Genomic DNA, 22,700 nt, shown 5'->3' with positions numbered 1-22,700 from the left:
ATGAGTCATTCTAAAGTGAAAGCTATATTGAATTGGCCTATCCCACACAATGTCAAGTCACTACAGTCATTTCTAGGATTTGCGAATTTTTATCGCAGATTTATTCGTTCTTTCTCCAAAACAGTGGCCCCATTGACAGCTTTAACCAGCTCTAGAATTCCATTCTGTTGGAACCAGAATGCTCAAGCTTCCTTTGAGAAGTTAAAAGAAGCATTTACAACTGCACCTGTACTTCAGCATCCTGATCCGGATTGTCAGTTTATCGTTGAAGCAGACGCATCCAGTGTCGCTACAGGAGTGGTACTCTCGCAGGTTTGTGCAGAAACTAAGGAGGAGCATCCAGTTGCTTTCTTCTCACGCAAACTTACCCCTTATGAACAGAACTATACTGTCACTGAGCGTGAATTACTTGCAATCAAAGATGCTTTCCGAGAGAGGAGACATCATCTTCTTGGGGCCAAACATCAGGTGATGGTGTATTCCGATCATAGAAATCTTCAGTCATTTAAAACTATGAAATGTCTCACAGCTAGACAGGCCAGATGGCATGTTTTCTTTGCTCAATACGATTTTCAAATTACTTATCGCCCTGCCAGACAACATGTCAAATCTGATGCTTTGTCTCATCGGTGAAGAGGTGAAAGAAGAATCATCGGTACAAAATAAGCTGTTGGCAGATCACGTGATATGTAGTTGTTCTGCACAACCTTCTCTAAAAAACGACTTACAGGAGTGGGTGAAACGAAATCCACAATTGATCCAAGAATTGAACATTGCTTTATACAATGGTTTGCCTTTTAAAAAAGGAGTACTCTATCTACCAACGGATACCATTCAGAAAAAAGCCCTCAGTTGGGGTCATGATTCTTTGATTGCCGCCCGTCCTGGACAGAAGAAGACTCTAGAGCTATTGAAAAGATGGTGTTGGTGGCCGTCTATAACACAAGATGTTATAAATTATGTTTCAACATGTTCGGTATGCAGTCAATGCAAGACTACTCCTGGCAAACCAGTGGGTTTACTCCAGTCTCTACCAGTTCCCAAAAAACCATGGGACATGATATCCATGGATTTTGTGGTTGAACTTCCAAGAAATAAAGGCTATGATACCATATGGGTGGTGGTGGACTACTTTACAAAATTGGCGCTTTTCATTCCCTGTATTGGTGTACCAACAGCTGCTGGTCTGGCTGATCTATTCATCCGGCATATATTCCGGTTTTTTGGTCTACCTTCAGTGATCATCACTGACAGGGGATCACAATTTGCGTCACGTTTTTGGAAGGCACTAAATTCGGCATTATTAATTGATGACAGGTTGTCTAGTGCTTATCACCCTCAAACGGATGGACAGACTGAGAGAGTCAATAACAATATGGAACAATATCTGCGATGTTTGTGCTTGCAGTTTCAGTCAGATTGGCTCAATGTTATGCCGGCAGCAGAGTTCGCCTATAACAATTCCTATCATAGTGCTATAGGTACTTCACCTTTCTATGCTTTGTATGGGCAACACCCACGTTCCATTCCTTTTGACTCCAGTTTGTCTTTGGATACTCCTGCAGCAGGACGTACTTTTAGGGATCTTAAAAGTATACAGAACAAAGTTGAGCAGCAATTGGAACAAGCTAAAAAACGAGACAAGTATTATGCCGACACTCATAGAATTCCTGCACCTGTCTACAAAGCAGGAATGAAGGTATGGCTGTCCACAAAAAACTTGAGAATACCCGGCAAAAGGAAATTGTTGCCTAAATACATTGGGCCATATGAAGTTCTCCAAGTTATAAATCCGCTGCTGTCCATCTGGCTTTGACACAACGGTGGCGAGTGCATTCCATTTTCCACGTATCGCTCATCAAACCGTGTTCAGATGCTACAAGATTACCTATACGGCCTGTTGCTATTCCAGTGAAAGGGTCAGACGAATATGAAGTGCATGACATACTGGACATGAGGTTGCGGTCTGGAAAACCATGTTATCTGGTAGATTGGAAGGGTTATGGTCCCGAGGATAGATCCTGGGAACCTCTGTCGAACATTCATGCTCCTGCTTTATTAAGGCGATTCCACTCGAAAAGGGGAGAAGCTGCTCCTTTGGGGGGTGGCACTGTCATGCCTGCCAGACATACCTCTGGACCAGGAACAACTTCTCCATACAAGATGAGTTACGCCCATAGAACCAGTAGACCTTTTTACTCAAAATGGAGGTTGTTCGATACATTGCCCGGAAAACGACGTCTGCATTTTTCACGTCGTTAATTTTCACGTGACTTAGGTCCGTCACGTGTATCACGGCAGTGCATACATAAACAGCGTGGAAACTCCATTCGCTGCTTCTGATTAAGTCAATTTTGGCGTTTGTAGCTGAACTCCGGACCTGCGATCTCGCATTCCTTTCAGCAAACTTCTTTGGCCTAATTTGAGCTTGTTTTCCTCCACACGCTAATTCCTGAGCTGCGTGAATCCTGTTCGCGTGCCAAATCTCCACGCGGACGCTGTCTGCAAGCGCGGCTGTCCTGAGCTGCGTGAATCCAGTTCGCGTGCCAAATCTCCACGCGGACGCTGTCTGCAAGCGCGGCTGTCCTGAGCTGCGTGAATCCAGTTCGCGTGCCAAATCTCCACGCGGACGCTGTCTGCAAGCGCGGCTGTCTTGAGCTGCGTGAATCCAGTTCGCGTGCCAAATCTCCACGCGGACGCTGTCTGCAAGCGCGGCAGTCTTGAGCTGCGTGAATCCAGTTCGCGTGCCAAATCTCCACGCGGACGCTGTCTGCAAGCGCGGCTGTCTTGAGCTGCTTGAATCCAGTTTGCGTGCCAAATCTCCACGCGGACGCTGTCTGCAAGCGCGGCTGTCCAGGGCTGCGTGAATCCTGTTCGCGTGTCTAATTCTTCACGCGGAAATGCTGTCTACAAGCGCGGCTGGCTTGGCTGCGTGTATGCTGTCGCGTGCAATCCTGCACGTGTCTTTCTGAACTACTTCGAACTTTTGGCACCTGTGACAGTCAACAGGTGAGATTCTTATTTTGTTCTTTGTGGGAAAGGAAGTATTTCATGAACTATTGGAAGGTGAATGTGCAAAGTACATTGGACGCTATCCTGTGGTGCACCAACCCGGTATCTAGCGAGAGCCTCGTGCCGTTCGGGATAAGTCTCCCTTACTAATCTTCCCTTCCTTTGTCGTTTGTTCAACTCTTGGGACTCTTCAAGAAACTGTCCTGGAATTCTTCAGTTTAGCCTTAAGGTCAGTGTCTGAATTAATCCCAATTCTGTGTTTCTTAGTATTTAACTTAGGACAGTGTCTTATGATACTTATCTATTCTAGGCATACTTCCTGTACAATTCCCACGCCCTTTCCAGTGATCCATCTCTCTGCCTGTTTTATTCAGTCAGAGAGTTGTATCATTTGGAAGGTCTAATTTGACCTGCCTACAATAAAGTCGTGTGAAGATAGGATCTGGAAAAGCCCTATCAAATTGTATCCTTTTTGGTTACTGTATCCTTTTCAGTTGATACTTTGGTGATTTATGACAGTCACTTAGCATGCTAGGTATGAGGGGCAGCATAGTGGCAGTGGTAGGCCGAAATCTTATATCCGCTTACCTTGTCTCTGTTTACCTTCATAAAAAGAAGATTCAGTGACAAGATACATTTGTACGAGTGAGCAAGTGAGGCACAGATAGGGGAGGACCCACACAAAGGAGTAGTGAAAGCATTCCTGCTTTTAAAGTCATTGAAATAATATACTGGTCAAACAATGAAATTAATATTTCGTTTTGTTAACTAAGGAAAGACAATATAGAAAATAGATTGAGGCAGTTGTTTGAATCGCGTCAGCTAATAGACATTATATCATTATGCACATCAATAAACAACGCGCATGTGAAGTGGTAGTGGAAAAGTTTAACTTAGTGGGTTGCCAGAACTCTAGTTCAGTCTAAAAGAACTTGTAAAATGGTCACATTTTTCTGGTGCTTTGTTGGTTTGATAGAAATATGAGGCCATCTGATGTTGTTTAATCTAAAGTCCTGAAGAGCTTGAGGTTGGGGCGATAAAAAATGACTCTGTTGGAGAAACGGTGATAGCTGCAATAGACATTTGAGATGGGAATATGATCTCTAGGACCGTGTCAGGGTAAACATTCTGTACACATTTCAAAATGGTATATCACAATGGGCCAGTGCTTCTCTGCATTAGAGGTTATTGGGTACCATAATGTTGTATAGACTTCAAGTTAGTTCATCAACTTAAGCCTTCACCCGGACATCTGTGTTCATTCTGCAAGACACAGGTTCAAATCCAATCCTCATAGGGCCGATTAAACCCTTCATGCTTCAGAGGGTCAAACATTGATTGCTATTAAATTGGATAAGAACACCAGTTATTAGAGACCCTAAAAGCCAGAGTAATCTGACATTGAGCACTGAATGTATGAAAAGATGTTATCACTAAATGGTTCAAAGTTGTCTTGGGCTCACTGAAGGATAGGCATGATCCTGATGATTACATTATTGAAAGAGAAATATTTCATGCTGCTTTGATGAACAGAGACACCAGGTGAGAGCATCAGGGGCGGATTCGGGGGTGGAGTTGAGCCTGGCAAGAAGAGAGTGAGACGGCCCATTCGAGAGTCCATGGAGAGAGTCATTTAAAGAAGTGTTGCCAGAATCTTGATAAGAAATGTTAATTGCAACAGGTGTTTATCAGGTGAAGTATCAAATTGGGAGGTTTCACTGAAAAGAATGTGACTCCTAAGAAAGCAAAGATGTGACATGAGCAAGAAGAGAAATGTGCAAGGCCTCACGTGTATATCACCATGAACATGTAAATACGGAATAAATAGGAACGAGCACACCTTTGCACAGAAGACTAGGTATGATTAGTGGTGGGGGATGGTCCCAGGGTGGAATTATTCTTTTGAAATATATCTCACCTAAATGGTAGGTGATTTGGCTTGATTTGCATTACTTGCACATTTGGGATATGGTAGCAATTTGGTCCAGGGGCCCATTTGTTCAATGTATATAATGCTGCAGTAAAGGCTACGTTTCCCCAGGGATGTATGCTGCCTTTATTAACATGTCAAGCAATATAGTGAAGAGTAGGCTCCTGCAGGGTGGAAAAACACACTAAACACATAGTCAAACTTCTATAAGGTTGCAGTGTGGGGAGACATCTGTGCCCTTTGTTTTGGTTCCATGCTTTCCTATGGCTGCCTCCCCCACCATGTGGTGTGCTGCCAGGGACTCCTAGGCTCCCTTTTGCAATGGCATTTTAGTTTCACTGGTTAGTTCATAGACCTACCAGTGCAAGTGTGGTCATCTCCTTTTCATGGCTTTTGTGTTTGTTTGGAGCACAAGCCATCATACATGGAGTGCTGTGTGGGTGGGCGGAGTGGGGGGGCGCTTTTTGTCGTCCTTCTCTTTATTCCAAGTAGACATTTTGCTGCTTTCCAGTCATCCTCTGAATAGGCTTGTGGCAGTAGTTACATTTTTACCCTTGGTGCAGATGCATTAACCCATGCTGTCTTAACTGCAATAACGTACTTCAGGGGAGCATACTCGGAATTGCTCCTCCACGTGTTTTAAGTCTTGTTCAAGATGGGCTGTCCTTTGTTGGCCAGCCTTCTACCTGGCCAAGTGATGAAGTGTCAACTTTCTGTAGGTATGTCAGTCGGGGAGGGGGACTCTGCCCCAATCCACATTCATCCAGGGGCTTGGATGTTGCTGTTGGATGGGCAGATTCTGGAAGGCTGGCTGTCCATTATTAGACAGCAACCTCCAGGTTTGAATGTTGCAAGTGCACTTATTGGAGGGCTGATCCGTGCCCAGATTCTGTATATAAGGAGATTAGCAACACCCAGGAACCAAGTCGACCACTGGTTCTGAAGAAGATCAGAATAAGATGACTGAGGGACACCAGAGGACTGCTGCAGAAATCATCATGGCTCAGCCAGTACCATTGCATCACAAACCATGACCTAATAAACAGGGAAGGTGCCCTCCACCCTCTGATTGGTGGGACCAACCAGTCACTTCTCCTGCTAAAGATGCATTCCATGTGTTCAGTTGTTGGTGTGTCTGTTTTTACATTTTCTTTGCTCGGTTCAGATCCAGCTGTTCATCGTTGCAAAGACCTCCGGCTTGCCAATTGGCTGGAACTCTTTTGGGCATCTGCTATGCACCCTTTCACCAAGCAATGAGCCTGCTGAAAGTCTGAAGTCCTACCTCTGAATTGCTGAGTGTCTCTGGTCTCAGTCTGGGGTCAATTCATGACGTGCATCCACATACAACTCTGTGAGGGTCTCTTTCATTACGGGACCAAATCTGGGTGTCTTCCTTACAGTCGGAGGTCTCCAGAAAGACCTATAGACAACCAACGGCGCTCGCCCTGGATCTTGCGACCCTGCACAGTGACAGCAATGGTGAGGTACATCTTGCCCAGTGATTTACAGTCTCCTGGGACTGTTTGTAACCTTTTAGGTGTTCAGGGGCCTGAGGTCACTTCGATCTCTTGAACCCCGCTGCACCCATTGGGTGCAAAGTCCTGCTTACCTAAGCGTGGTATCCGGGGCTGGCCCAGGATAGGGGTGTCTAAGTCAGGACTTCTGTGGGTTACCCTTGAGAACCCCAGAAGTGATGGGTCACGTGACCAGGCCCTGCCACTCAGTTGCTTCTCCCACCTCCAGTTTTCGTGCCTTCCAAGCCTCTACTTAAGGACTCTAGGCCATCTCAAAGCAGTCAGCATTGAGTAGATTACCAGTCACGTGACTGGGCCCTACCACTCGGTTACTCCGCCCACCACCTATTTAATCAGTCCTCCTTGGGTGTCTTCAGCAAAGGGCGAGCGAAGACAAAGACCTCCCCTGTTTGGACCTGATGGGGCCAAGGGCCTGGACCGCTAAACTGCATTTCACACAAACTGCCAATACAGTCAGAGCAGGAAGGCTAGTGACAAAATAGCACTCCGACACCTGCAAGGGCTGCTGAGTTGTGTGCGGTTGACACCCATAGGCACATACTAGAACTAAGAAGTAGTGATGAGTCCAACTACACTACCCACTGCGGCCATTGCGGAGAGGCACTTTTAGGACACGGCGCGCCTGTCAGCTTTCCCACCCCATGAAATTGGTTGGGTTCCAAGAGCGCACGCACTGTGGTGACCTGCTCTGAGACCACCAACACAGCGCTACATATCGGCCAAGTATAGAGGATCCACCCTGGTGCCCTGCTATCACCCTGGCCCTCTAGCAATTTACAGTACAGAGAACATCCTTATGGCTTCCTTGACGGTTGCACTTGCCCAGTGGACCTAGGGCTTGCTACGAGAGCCTATCAGACTCTGATCTGGCTGCGGCGGCACCTTAGGCCGGACTAGGGTGACCTGTCACTGATGATAAATTGCATAACACTTGAATAGGAGGGAGAGGAAACGGATCAATACAAAAGTGAACTACATAACAGCGCTAGAGGCAACTGGCAATAAATCTCCCCTAATTGTATACAGTGCAGATACTCGGTGGCAGTCAACATGACGAAGGGCTCCGGGTCCAAGAAGAAAGGCCCAATGGACACATAGACTAGCACTAGCTATGAACTCGAACCCTGCTGAGGCTCCAACTGAAGATGAACAGCCCTCTGCGTCCCATACCACCAGAGATCCCCACCACCTCGCTGCAATACAGAATGGCTTCATGGCAGTGAACGTGAAGCTAGATGATATTGTCTCCACCATCGGGTCCCTGAAGTCTAAGCTTGAAAAGGAAGGGGTACGCATCACGGGAGTGGAAACAAGGGTGAGCGAAACAGAAAATAAAGTTACGTAACATGATCGCGACATCGCACACCTACAGCATGAGTTCAGCAAAGTCCGGAATAAATGTGATGACCTACAATCACGGCTACATTCAGCACTGTCGATCACTGCATCCTTCTCTCCCCCCTTGCTGACAGAATGGGATTCTCTGGCACTGCCCTGAATTGGTTTACCTCCTACCTCTCAGGCAGACACCAGGCTGTTCTAATGAACTCATTGCATTCTAACCGACTCCAGGTCTCCTGTAAAGTCCCCCAATGCTCCATCCTCTCACCAATCCTTTTTAACGTTTACATGTATCATGTGGGCACTCTCCTCAAAGATCCCAATGTAGCCTTCCACCAGTATGCAGACGATACTCAGTTGTACATGAGTAAATAGCGTGCATGACATAATTCGTCTCCGCGATTACAAAACCATCATCCAGACCTGGATGTCAGCTGCCTACATCAAACTAAACCTATCCAAGACTGAATTTGAACTCATCGGGCGCCCGCTAAAAAACAACTTGTCCAACAATGGCTCAATGATATGCGCCTAGAAGGATTTGATCCACAACTCTGACTCAGCAAAATCCTATGGCTTCACCATTGACAGCATCCTGTCCTTCCAGAAACAGATAGCCACGAAGTCCCAAATAGTCTGGCTCAAGATCTCTACCCTTAGATAAATCAAACCATTCATCCCGCCGTAGGACTTCCGGATCGTAGTGCAGAGAAATGCTCTTGCGACAGTGCTCCCAGCTGCAAACATGGCTTCACTTAGAGTAGTTTTCCACATTGCAGAACTTCTTATTACAGGCGAACAGAAGTTTGACCGAATGACCACCATCCTACGCAAACTACATTGGCTTCCACTCCAAGCCAGGGTACTGTTCAAGACTGCAGTTATCATCTACAAAGCAGTCACGAGTATCACACCAGCGTACCTGGTGGCTAAGCTCCACATATCTGGTGGCACACGCTCCTCACGCAGCAATTTGAGCACCGGGCTTGAATCACAACTCCTCGGCAAAGAGAGGACCAGCAAACAATCCTTCTCTTGCCAATCACCCACCCTCTGGAACTCGATCCCAGTGTCGGCTCGGAATGCCCCCACAATTCTCCCAATTTCTCAAATGTGTCAAAACATGGCTCTTTCAACAACACATGACCAAGGAATAATTCCACTGGACTCACATAGCGACGCACAGACCTCACAGTACTGCTCTACTGTTAAAGGATGGCTGCCCAAATGCTGGCTACCCACACTCTGTACAAAGCTCCGCTGCTCTCGAGCTAGGACTTTGCTTTAAACAATAAAAATAAACAAATAGAAATAGCTGCTACTTCTTTCACTGGAAACCAATTTAAGACCTTTAAGTCAGTATTTTGCATGTTACATTTACCCTGCGCTAACAATCTTAAGTACTTTTCCCCTGACTAGCTTAGCGGGCCCTGGTAGACTACTCATCTCTTCCGGCAGAAACCTTTTAGGACGCCAAAAAGACTACCAGAGATTTGGTATTGGCTATGGGTGAACTTCTGAGGTTTTAGTTTAAGTTGCTGTGTGCCTTATAATAAGGCCTATGTTTTGATGTGTGCTCACCCTCTTATCTCCCTACTTAGGCGAATGCATTTATTGTCTGAATAACTGTTTGTGATTCTTGACTAGTGTGTAACCCATAGTGAGTTACCTAACTGTGAGTTGTATTATATACTTGAAATATTTCAAGGCAAGTAAACATATTTAAGTGTGCCTTCATGTATCATTGTAATAAACTGTGTTATTTGTATAACCTCTTCCAAGTATTAACTGTACTACCCAACAGTGCCTCCTTAGTTCAGCCTTGCTGCTTGGTCAACGCATCTTAAGAGAGTGACTTTGCCAACTGGGGTTCTGTTAATGGAGGGAAAAGGAGAGGAGCTCGGACCATGCTTGCCCCCCCTTGCCCTATGACCAGAGTAGAACGATTATCTCCTAGTATGTTTATTGAATATAGATAGCAACAGTAGCCTTTCCTCTGTGTTGTGTGGCAAAAAATCGAAAAATGAAACCTGTGTGTTTAACTGTTATCAGGTTGTCATGAACTTCACAATCGTTCTATTGGTTGCCACAGGAACTGTCTTCTCTTATTTGACAACCAATCAGGACTTGGATTTAAGGTTTCAGTGTACATTAGGTCCTTCAAAAGAATTCATGTTTTTCAGATGAATCACTTTCCTGTATGTGGAATATGGACCCCAAGTCCCAGAATTATGTTTCTCAAAATACATAGTCTTTCATGTGACACTAGGAACATTGCCTCCAGGTTTCAGGGCTTTGTGCTTTTCCACTCGAACGCTTTTGCATGCCCCATTAGGAACATTTAACCCCAAGTCCAATATTCAGTTATTCTCACATCAAGCTATTACCTACTCTGAGCATTATCTCTGTGTTCTAGGATTGAAGATATTTCCAATACAACTTTTTCTCTTGCAGTGCTTGGAATTTTGACTCAAGTTCCAGGATTCATCTTATCTAGGCTTTGTTTTATTGCTGCACTTTAACATCTGCAGCTTCTTGTTGATGGCAACTACTCTATTTTCTGTCTCTACGCTGGGTATTCATCTTGCTGCTTACTCTCTCCTATCTTCCTTCTGGTCCCTCCCACACACCTTGCTGGTGACCCGGCAGCTCCCCATTATCTGGTATTCCACCTGCACCTCTATCATTTGAGATCTTGAAGTGGTACTTTGTTTTCTGGCCATCTGGCCCAGGTTTATCCTGTCCTCACTCCATGAGTTGCCCGACTCTCCTGGGCAGAGCTGCAAATGTTTCCAGGTTAATTTCATGGATATTTGCACAACCCAACAAAGTCTTCTGTGCAAATGATGGGCTTAATTCTTCTGAGATCCAATCATGAACATGGGAACCATACCTTTAACAAGGAAGGATAGAAGCTAATCTCTCAGGAGTGAGAAGAATTGAGGTTTCTCTTGGAAAGAATGACATGCTTTAGCTGACATAACTCTTTTTCCTCTTCTTGCATTGCAGTGACGCTGTTTGAGTTGACCGTGGTGAATAACTGGTATATAATCATGGTGAGTGGTATTGGTTTCCATATCCTATTCTCTTTGGCATTTCCAACCACTCAAAAACTATAAAATCTTTCCGGGAATTGGGGATTCAGAATCGTGCAAATATATTTTGAATATTAAAATTCTGGTCAAAGAAAGATAGGTGGAGAACATTTATGAGTATTGTATCTTTACACAACATCCCAGTGTGTTTACACAACATCAAGGTGACATGTTATATCGGGGTATCTTATTCTTTATAATATCAAAACAAAAAGTCAAAACATTTTTAGAAAATGTTTGGAAAGTTTTTGATGAAACAGTATTGTACATAGTTCCCTAGATCTGTGACGTAGTGACATACAGAGATGGGCCTCAGAGCAGGGATTGAAGTTGAGGTGGTGGTGAGCTTCATAGGAGGGATAGGCCTCAGAGTTGGATGAGCATTGGAGTAGGCATGGACCAGTAGTCCTCGGGTGGGGTGTGCCTCAGACAGGATTAGCCGTGAGTAGTGATGGCCCTTAGGGGAAGGTGAAGGGCCTGGCCTACAAAAACAAATTGAGGTTGGAAGGGAAAAGCAATGAAGCAGTATCTCACAAGCACATTGTGACTATGTCACAACCATGATAACACAGATAACAGCATTGGAAGCAAATATTGTCAATGAGGAGGGAAATCCTCTCTTGAGTTACAAAAAACAGCACACTCATGCAGGCTGTCCCTACAAATAAGAACACCTGGTGGTGCATGCGATAAAAAAGCCAGATAGAAGCATACAGGTGTTACATTGAGGCACTATACATAAAAAAAGTCTCCCCATCTGTGACTGGGTACTGCTAGTAGGAATTTCTATCTGTGTTTTATTCACCAAATAGTATACTAATCCTGCCTGTCCAGAACTTGTACTGATCATAATAAAACAATGAACCCTCTATTGAAGGAAAAAATTACCCAAGAGGCATAAAGCATGTCTAGTCAGAGGAGTTATATTGAACGTGCCCGGGTTGTTTGGTTTTGGCATCGTGATGCACATGAGAAGGCTCATGCACTGGTGGGTTGACAGTTTTAAATGACCATATTCATTTTGGTCATCTTCTTCAGGACCAGGTATTCTAAACATAGGAGTGAAGGTCAAAGTAGGTTGAGTGAGGTCTTGGCTGGGTTTGAAGTTAGGTAAAGTCTTCACCAGTCTGTCCCTTAGATTCTGCCAGATGGGTACTGATCCAGAGTAAGCTAGAATCACTGGCACCTACGTGCATACACACAATTGCAGACTAACATTTACTTGACCCCTTTACCGTGACATCCCTACAGAAGCCGGCATGTCCCTTCAGGGAGATCGAATAAACAGAGATGTGTACTCTGTGCCACCTGATAAACTTATTGGCGGAATACATGCGCTCACACGCATGCGCAACGACAATCCCATTCGAAGATGGTTGGTGGGCTGACAAGCGTTTATTGGGTTGCCTGCTGTGATATACACGGAAGCAGCTGGCACAGCGCTTGGAGGATCCGAGTCTCCAAAAACCTTTTTGAAACTCTCCAGCAACTCACCAGCAGGTAAGCGGTTCCAGGATTGGCTCCTTTCGAGATGAGCCCCTCATTACCCCCTGGATAAAGTATTAACTCACGGTCTGTTTGTCACAGAATGAGCTCTGCGGACCAATATCATGCGCACATTCACCCGATGCAAGACAAGGCAGTCTGACATTCCTGCACCATTTTCTTACCCCAGACGAGGTAAGCAAAACATCTGCACATTATGCACTTTGTGTATTTTGTGCGTCTTTCTAGATTTTAGCCACTAAACTGAAGAACTATAAAATCAACTTTCCATGTAGCTTTACACAAATTGATGGCATGGCCGGAAATTGATGGAAACGCAGCCTCCCAGAAAACGCAAAGCCACAGACGAGCCCTCATCACAGAGGCTTGTGACTAGGGCATGTCCCACTTGATCTATGAGTTTCTAATCACTTTTTTGGACGCTGGTTTCATCACATGATTGTAATATGACCCTATCACTCCGGGTAACTACTGATTTTCCCTCCCCTACATTCATTGTGCCCCCCCCCCCCACCTTTGTAGTCTGGTGCAACACACGGACACACAAGGTAGTCCTTGCATCTATGACACCCCCATTCGGTTTTGGGACTGTGAATTTACACACTTTTAGCACCCAGTAACTAATATGTATAAGTGCTTTACAGAGGGTAGACCTCCCCTCTGATCTACCTGTATGTTTCCCCCTAGGGAACGGAGGTGCCGCCTGGATCCCAGTTGATGGTCTACAGAAGAAGTCGTTCCTATGTTTAAAATACCTGGTCCTGAGAAGATGACCAAAATGAATATGGTCATTGAAACTGGTTGACCTACCAGCGCATGAGCCTTCTCATGTGCATAACGATGCCAAAACCAAACAACCAGTGCACGTTCAATATCACTCCTCTGACTAGGCAGGCGTTATGCCTCTAGATTCTTTGTTTTCCCTCCACCGAGGGTTCATTGTTTTATTATGATCAATACAAGTTCCGAACAGACGGGATTACTATACTATTTGGTGAATAAAACGCAGATAGAAATTCCTAGTAGCAGTACCCAGTCACAGACTGAGAAACATATTTTGCTGTATTTTACCTCGATGTAACAACTTTATACTTGTATCTGGCTTTTTTTATCGCATATAGCTTTCTAGGTATATGTGCATACTTTTTGGCTAGGGAGAGCCTTTCTGCTATCCCTTTTAGATAGGCGGTGCACCACCAAGCTCCTAGGGAGAGACCTATGGGATAGGGACAGGGTGTTCTTCTTTGTAGTGACAGCCTGCATGAGTGTTTTGTTTTTTGTAACTCAAGAGAGGATTTCCCTCCTCATTGACAATATTTGCTCCTAATACCGTTCTCTGTATATATTGCCTTAACAGTAGGAATGAAAATTTCCTCCGACCACGTTTGGTCGTTACTTTAGCCCCAGATAGTTTTTGTTTTATGTCACAACCATGTCATCATTTAATAATCGTATAGTTGTGATGCCCTAACTAGCTGATTACAAAGTCATTCTGAACTATAAATTATATATGTAGTAGGTTGCGCTTCATGTTAGAGGGTTATATTGTAATTCTACATTTATCTCTGTACCAATTCTAAAGGTTTCACTCTCTCCCTTAGGAAGGTGTGACGTCACAAACCTCTCACTGGGCTCGCCTCTATTTCATGACGTTCTACATTGTCACCATGGTAGGTGTTGGCATCTTGGTACCACCTGGGCCCATTTCAGGCCAATGGGACCTGTGCTCCCAGGGATCACACTGCCTTCTGTTTAGATTATTCCAGAGATCATTGCATCGCTGGGAGGACAAAAGCCCAGCCCAATCCTGGACCATGATCTTTTTAAACTGCTTTTAAATCTTGACAGTATTGGACAGTTCAATGAAGTGCATGAGTGAGGTTGTATTGTCCTGCTCTGTGTATATTGCCCACTCTCAAACCCATATATTTACCCCGTTTCATATTGATGTCTGAGAAAGACTGGTTTAAATCCAGCGCTTGCTTATTCATGAGTTTTTAATGTAACATCAACATGCTGCCTTTGACTGCTTTAAAGTGCTCAGACACTATGCAAGCACACTGAACTGTCACACCAAAGGAGGGTTCAGACAGCCACAACATGCATATGAAAAATTGTGACTTCAAATGTGGTGCTCCTACAGAGACCCTGGTTGATCAGATGACACTATCAGGCAAGGGTGGACTTACCTTTGACGGTTCCCTATTTTATTTTCAAATTTGTTTATTGGCATTTATGAACAACACTGATACATTAAATCATTGTGCATTTGCTACAGGTCTGCATTTAGCTTACTCGATGCATTCTGCCAATATATTAACAAACAGGACAAAACAAGTCCAACAAGATAAGTTCTCTACGCATGTCATCTAGGTCTTAGCTCTTTTCATTCTGTGGTCTGGCCTGAAGTAAAGACCAGCAAAACTATTAACGTACGCAATTAGGCTATAGTGACCCAGTTCTAGTCTGGTCAGAAGTATTAGAGCTGGCCATAGGGCATAAAAGGTTGCAAATCCAGATATTTATGCAACGCCCTAAACTGTACCAGGTGTTCACAGGGTTTTGTCATCTGAGGGGTGAAACATATCCTAAACCAACTGCTTCCATACCTCCATAAGCGCTGCGCGAGGCCGCGTCTAGGCTTAGCGCCGACCTGACCCACACTCTGGTCTCCGCCTCAGCCCAGGTTTCAAAATCCCTATGCCAGCGTGAATACTGTGGACCCCCAGCCGATTTCCAGGACATTGCAATGCAACGTTTAACAAGGATGCATGCCAAATCCATAAACGTATTGATGTGTTTGTGATTGCTATTCCTCGGGTATGCACCTAGTAGGCATTCCATTGGGTTCCTGGAATATCTTGTGACCTTAGCCCTCCTACATGTTTGCTCAACTCGGGACCAGAGACCCTGCACCTTTATGCAACGCCAAAACATGTGTACCAGATTGGCCCCGTTGCCCCGACACCAGGTGCAGGTTGACTATTTACTGCTATTGAATTTGGCTACTTTACTAGGCGTCATATAGGTGAGGTGAAGCACATTTATTTGGATCAGTTTAAAACAGGCATTCCTAGACACATCCTTGGGTAACCTGAGAATACGTCCCCCCTCCCCCTCCCCAATTTCCACTCCTAGGTCTGATTCCCAACATGCCTTCAGCTTGGAGCTCCGCATATTAGGTCCATCTATTAAGGCACTGTACAGTCTAGACACCGATCGCCACCCATCCTCCAGAGGGTACATTAAGACCAGGAATGCTGTTGCCACAGGTTCCTCTGGCCACTGTTAGGTAAGATTTCCACAGGGCTGGTAAATCTTCCTTGCCTGGTTCAACTCCAGAACTTTTTGCTTTTCTAGTGAGATATTTTCCATTAATACCTCAGTGAGTGGGAACCTTTTTCCACACTCACCTGTCTTTAACTCTTTTTATGGGTGTCATTTTTAAGACTCTCCATAGTGTCTTTTTAAAGTTATCATGTCTAACAACTTATTGGCAATAAGTGCCTGTTGTTGCTGGGTTGCCCTAGGGGCTCCCCATTTAACTTTCTTGTGCTAACCTTGAGTGAACTACAGTTCCCAAGGGTAGAAAGGATCTTTGGATCCCTTTTACATTTACTTCTGTGAAACCAGCACACCCCACCTTATGTGGAGTGCTGGGGAGATACAATGTATCCCCTTTCACATTTAAACTGTAACAATTATGTTACAGTGACAAGCTTACCTTTAATGGCTGGTGGCAGTGATACCTTTTACTAATTTGGTGCACCTTTACCGCGTGCTGTAATCACAGCTGCAGTAAAGGCACCTAAGGGTGCTCATTTTTACCAAAATGGCCCCTGTCTTCTTTTTCTGCCATTTTAGTGTTTCTTGTCGTTTCTTGTTCCTTCCCCTGACATCCAGGGCGGGAAAATCCTTTGTTTGAGTTTTGTCTTCGGCGGGAGTCCCCTGGACACCCCGCCCAGGCTCCAGTCAGTCTGTAAGCACAGGAAGTGGGGGAGGGGTCCCAAACTTCCCCCTCCTTTGTCTTAGGTCTTCCTTCAACTGGGCCAAATCCCAGTGGGGGGTTGGCTGTCCTGATTGGACAGCCAAACGCCCCTTTCTTGTAAAATGCGGGGAGAGAATGCAGAGGTTGTGTTGCAGCTCCTGATAAATACTGGAAACCTGGAAGCTGAAGTCATGTCGACCACTGGAACCGAAAACCGAAGAGGATGACGAAGGAAAAGCGGCGGGAATGATTTCCAGCGGCCGGAGAGCCTGCTTTGTAACCGGAGCCTGCTGCAGCCCTTCCTTCCGATCGACCTGGGGTCTTCGAAAACGACGACCCGAATCCAGAGCCTGGTGAGACCCACTAGACTCAAGACGACCTGCATTTTTAGCCATCCCACGGGTTGCTGCAACCTTGCGTTCTTGCAATACCCCAATACCCTGGGACCTCCTGCCACTGTGCGGTGCACGGTCTTCCGAATGCCGAATCTCGCTGAAATTTCGTGGGCATCTCGGTCTATCTCCAGAGACACGAATCGAGTCCAAAAAGTCCCCTCAAAAGATTGCTGGACCTTTTAAACGACGAGAATTCAACCGCGATTTTCTGTCTTCATCTGTGCTCCTTGAAAAGGCGCCAAACCCGCAGAACCGCATTCAGCTGCAAGAGAAATCTTGCCTAGAGCCTTCTTCATCGATCCCTGCTGCAAAGTCCCTTCTGAGGTCTTGTGTTCAGTCTCCAGGACAAGGAATCCAGTGACCGGGTATTTGGCTGCAGTCCCTGAAGTTCTCCTGCTGCAATCTCTTCTTCATTGCTGAGGTACTGTGTTGGCTTGGGTATATACTTACCTTAAGCCTGTTGGGATTTCTGTGTAGTCCTGGGGTGTTTTCTGTGATTGGGAGGTCCCTCGTCCAGTACACCCAGTCCCACTGCTAGAATCCTGCTGGGGTGTCTTCTGCGAAGCCCCTGGACCCTCTTCTAACCCTAGAAGTAAAGTACTCACTTGGTTGCCAGTTTTCCTAAGGAAACTCTGACTTTTGCTACTAAAGAACTTATTCTAACACTGCCTATTGGTCACTAGTCCTAGTGACCCCCTTCTGCCACTGAGAACACTCATGCTCAAAGGGAAAGACTTTGAAGGGATTGGGACTTCTGCCTAGAAAAGAAATCAAGTGTTTTACTTACTTGTAAAGAGTTGGTTGGTTGGTAACTGTAATTCTAAGAGTAAACAGTTACAAAAGTTCTTACTGATCTTGAATGTGTGATGCACTGTTCTTAAAAGTATGGTTAACATCTTTTCTTCCTTAGCCACTGTTTTGCCAGTCTAAAAGAAAGTGGATGTGAAGGTATTTTACTCTCCTGTGATTAGGTTGTGCCTCTTTACAAAAGTAATGTGTTGGTTTCACCAGATTATTCCTGAAGGGTAATTGTATGAGTGTCCTCCAACTGTTGGTATCACCAGGTTAGTCCTGTTAGGATAACTGTATGAGTGTCCCCCAACTGGCTCTTGCTTCCCCTGACTTGCTGCTAGCCTGTCTTTAATAAGTCTACAATAGGTTGTTGCCTACCTAGAATATCTATTCTGTAAAGTGTGACATTGGGTTTTACTTTCCCCTTCATTGTGAAGTTAAAGTAAGTGGGTTTTACTTACCTTGTGTTAGCTGTGTGCCATCCAAAACAAGTTACAAGAGTTATTGCTTATCTCCATCTGGGGTTCCCTGATTTCCAAAGCATCTGTAATTGTATATTACATCCATTAGGTTTTGCTCACCTGGTATAACTGTGTGTTATGACAAAAGTAGTGATAGGTTTTTACTGCACCTAGAATAAGTGTTTCACTATTCACCAAAAGTATATTGTCCAGTTGACTGTTTATGTGATTTGTTCCAAGAGTCACTGTACAACTGGTAGGGCCTACTGTCCTTGTATTACCAAAAGTAATCAAAAAATAACAATTGGTCTTTTACTCCCAAAGAATAGGCTTGGCCTATACTAAATGTGTATAACAAGGTTTTGACTTCCCTAGAACTACTGTTAGGTGTTCCAAATAAGGTCTATACTTGGGTCTGTGTACTTTCAAGTATAGTGTTGTGTTTTATATTGTGATTTCATATAATGTTTCAGTATTTACTTAACCCCTAGATTTATCTGGGCCTACTTGTATTTAAATAAATCCTTTATTTTTATAATACATAGTGTTTCAGTGTTTCTTTGGATCATTTGTATTACAATTTTCACTTGTACTGTATCTACTGCCCTCTCTCCCTCCTAAGATAAGCCTGGCTGCTCTGTCTACGCTACCCCGAACTCAGGTGGTACAGCCTTATTCTAAGAGTGGAGTCTTGTACTGCCTCAGTAGAATGGTTTTACTAGGCCCTTAACTGGACTTCAGAAAAACTGTCCTAACAGCCACCTGAACCATTTCTGTTTGGCCACCCCCGCTACCCTCCTATTTCGTAGGAACTGCCCTCTAGGAAGGCCTGTCTGCCCGATTATAGTGCCCAATTCTTTAAATTCCTATTTTCAAGCATGTTGCTCCAAGTAGAGATTCCCCAGTCCTCCCAACGTTGTGCCACTGCAAACTCCTCTCTGTTCCTGCATACATCCGCCACTATCGGTACATCAGGCGGGTAAGGGCAGTCTATTTTCAATAATTTCAGTGCTCTATGCCACACCTTCCTGCCCAAGCTGATTAATAAGGGTGTAGTATCTAGGCAGTGCAAAGGTAGCCATAACACTTCCCTGAGGTGGGCAGGGGCCACCAACTGCTGTAGCAGTAGCAGCTCGGATGTAACCTCATCCAAAAGATATTTCGTTATATAACTGAATTGTGCAGCCAGGTAGTAACATTCCAGATTCGGGAGCTGCACACCGCCTTCCTTATAGGGTAGACACAATGTTGCAAGGGCAATCTTATGACTGGATGAGCCCCACAGAAATCCCCTCACCAGAAGGTCCAATACATGGAAGAAGGAGACCTTGATATAGTGATGGATGTTGGTAAAGAAATACAAAAATCTAGGCAGAACCATACTTTTTATAATCGCTACTCTACCCATCAGCGAAAGTGGGAGCCTGGACCAAAAGGACATTGACTTTCTCAACCCTTGCATCACCCCAGCTGTGTTGCGTGCGTGCATGTCTTTAGGTGTGTGCATGATGTGTACACCTAAGTATTTAAAGGAGCCCACTTCCCACAGGAGCCCCATTTTCAGCAAAGCCTCAACCTCGACCCCACTGAGTCTCACCATTGGAAAAATGTAAGACTTCTCTCTACTAAATGATATCCTGGACAGTTTGGCAAAGTTGCGCAATACTTCCATGACTATAGACAGGTTGTGTTGCAGCTCCCCTATATACAACAGGACATCATCGTCATACAACGATATTAAGTGTCTGGTGCCGCCAACCTGAATGCCCATCTCTAAAAATTCTTGGCATAAGTAGACTGCTAAGGGCTCCAGCGCCAAACATACAGCATGGGCGATAGTGGGCTTCCGTGTCGGGTTCCCCTTTGAATGACCCACGCCCCAGATCCCTGTCTTCAAGATTTGATTCTGGCCGTCTGCGATGTATACAGGTTCTCCAGCATGGGGTCTGGCATGGATTCACATGCTCATGAATATTCCCCGTCGTCAGGCTGGGAATCCTCGGTAAAGAAAAAACCAGTATCAGTTTCGTTTCTGATCTGTCTTTCGTAGTAACAACCAATCACTGGTCTCTGCGTCATACTGACCACAGCCAATGACTGCCCTCTACCTAAGCACCGCCTCTGGCAGCCATCTTCAGATTTTTACCGCACGTTCATGTGTTGGGATCCTCGTGCTATTGCTCTCGAGCGTTAGTGCTATTTTTCGCGCTTTTTCACAAAAAACTTCGATCCTTTCGGTCAAAAGAGCCTCAAGCTCCACCGATCCTACATCCGATCAACGGGGACCCGTGTCGGATTCGTCTGTGCCCCTCAAGGGTGAAGATTTCGTCGAGCTACACTTCGGAGGACTCCAGAAGCTTCTCAGGCCCGGTCTCGGAGATGGCCCAGGAGAAGGGAAGCTCGACGCCCGGAAAACTGTTCAGGGTCTGCCCTGGATGCCAGCTGCAGAACGTCTTTAAGGAGGACGAACACTCTTTCTGCCTTTACTGCCTTCATGAGGACAAGACGCACGTGGAGAAGGACTGTGCGTTTTGCGGCAACATGTCGGAACGGACCATGAAGGACCGCCATCAACGTCTCGCCAACTGGCTGGAGGGTAAAAGCCCGTCTGGCGAGAAGAAGAAGAAATCCGAGCGGTCTTCTAAGACCTTTGAGGGCGCCCCGGCGACGGGGGCCCAACATAAGGCTAAGCACCGCGAGTCCGCTGGCACCGGGAGCGCCGAACGGTCGGGCTCTACGGGCGCCAGGCAGGGCGCACCCTCCCCGGCACCATCAACCACGAGCCAACGCTCTGGGTCGGGTAAGAGGAAGGCCGAGCACCCGGCGAAGCTCCTGGAGAGGCCCCGGTCGAGCTCTAAGGCAGAGGAGGAGCGTGGCAGTGCCCCCTCCCTCAAGGATAAGGCGGTGAGCGCACCTAAGGTGGTGAAGGCCTTGATCCATCCGACCAAGCCCTCTATCGAAACGGTCGCGGCGGCCCTGGCTCAGCCTGTGGAGGCTGCACCAGTGGTGGCTACCTCGGGGCCCAGAATCTCCCTGCCTCCTCGGAGGGAGTCTTCTTTTGTGCCCATCGATAGGAGCCCCGTGAAACCCTCCATGGGGAAGAAGAAGGGGGGGGCAGGGCGTCGTCGTAGATTCGGCCTCAACCTCAGAAGAGGAGCTGATCGAGGTCTTAAGCCACGGCCTAGGCGTGGAAGAAGGCCAGCCCGTCGGAATGGACCCCGACGCAGGTGACGACGACGACATCGTCGAGGATACCGACGGGGCCCCTGCTCGCCCGTCGGACTCCCCTCTGCCAGCGCCGCAAGACAACTCGGCGGCCATTTTGTTGGCCATACAGTCCTTATGCTCCGAGATAAGGACGAGGCTACCGTTACCGACGGAGGAACCTCTCCCGTCGGGGGATCCAGAACCGGGACCTTCTGGTGTTCCCCCTACCAAGAAAAGAAGGATCCATCCACCACCTCCTTTTCAACCGTCGCGCCCCGTCCAGCCCTCCTCCCCGTCCACCCGAGGGGATGATACGGGGACTGACACGGCAACGACGGGTACGGACGACGAGGCATACGACGAGGATTTTCCGTCGTCGCCTCCCGCCAGGGCTTCTCCGCCCGACGAGATCGGATCTTTCCACTCCATGATCTTCAGGGCTTCCGAGCTTTTCCAACTCTGCCCTGAGGAGAAGAAAAAGGAAGGCTTCCTTTATCAGCGGCGCGAGGCCAAGAGGAAGACGGTCCTCGCAGTGCCTCTGTTGGACGACATTTGGGATGAGGGCCTTTCCCTCCTCAAGAACCCTTCCACGACGCCAGCTAGAAGAGACCGGTACGAGAAAAAGTACCGGGTCCCGGACACGGCCCCCCTGTGCCTCCGGGCGCAGCCTACCCCGGATTCCGTCGTCTCCGCGGCAGCCAGGAAGAAAGCGGGGGGGGTGCGGCCTACACATCGACTTCCCCGCCGGACGGCGAGGGAAGGAAATTGGATGCTATTGGACGTAGAGTCATCTCGTCGGCAGCGACGACGATTAAAGCGGCCAACGCCTTGGCTATCGTGGCTCGCTACGACAGGGAGCTCTGGTACAAGATAGCTCCCCTGCTGGATTTTCTGCCGGACGACAAGAGGGCGGAGGCCCTGGAGATCCTGCAGGAAGGTGAGGTGGCCTCGGACCACGCCATCACCGTGGCGACGGACATCGCCGACACTGGGTTCCGCCAGCTGGGCAACGCCGTTTGCCTTCGACGTCGTGGATGGCTCAAAGCTACGGACTTCCGGCAGGACGTCCAGACCAGAGTCCTGGACATGCCCTTCGACGGGAACAATCTGTTTGGGAAGACAGTGGACGATTCCCTTCAGGCCATCAAGGCGGATACTGAGACGGCCCGGGCCCTTGGAGTTCTGCAGCAACGACGGACGCCCTTTCGGAGCAGCGGAGGCAAGGGCGCCTCCAAAGGTTCCGGCGGCGGTTTCGCTTCCTACCGTCAAGCGGCCCGCTCGTCGTCGCAAGAGGCCTACAGAGGACGAGGCAAGTCTAGCGGACCCCGCCGTCGTCGCCAAGGAGGTCAAGGCGGCAAGGCCGCGTCCAAGCAGGATTGAACCGGCCGTGGGGTCGGGCCCCCACCGAAGCACCCCGGTGGGAGGCCGGCTGGCGGGC

The 22,700-nt window shown here is 46.9% G+C and overlaps 1 protein-coding gene across 2 annotated transcripts in view; it reads left to right on the top strand.

The window, feature by feature from the left end:
• The window catches only part of TPCN1 (two pore segment channel 1), a 767,000-nt gene that overhangs the window by 570,725 nt on the left and 173,575 nt on the right, over nucleotides 1-22,700 (top strand). For both annotated transcript variants that reach the window (XM_069619236.1, XM_069619237.1), the window contains exons 22-23: nucleotides 10,828-10,874; nucleotides 14,021-14,089. In XM_069619236.1, coding sequence (XP_069475337.1) covers nucleotides 10,828-10,874; nucleotides 14,021-14,089 — 116 coding nt within the window. The remainder of the gene's footprint in view (nucleotides 1-10,827; nucleotides 10,875-14,020; nucleotides 14,090-22,700) is intronic.

The sequence above is a fragment of the Ambystoma mexicanum genome, chromosome 10, assembly GCF_040938575.1.
Source record: "Ambystoma mexicanum isolate Mex_15411 chromosome 10, UKY_AmexF1_1, whole genome shotgun sequence".
Taxonomy (NCBI): domain Eukaryota; kingdom Metazoa; phylum Chordata; class Amphibia; order Caudata; family Ambystomatidae; genus Ambystoma; species Ambystoma mexicanum.
The sequence above is the reverse complement of the archived record's forward strand: the minus strand, read 5'-3'. Positions and strand labels throughout refer to the sequence as shown.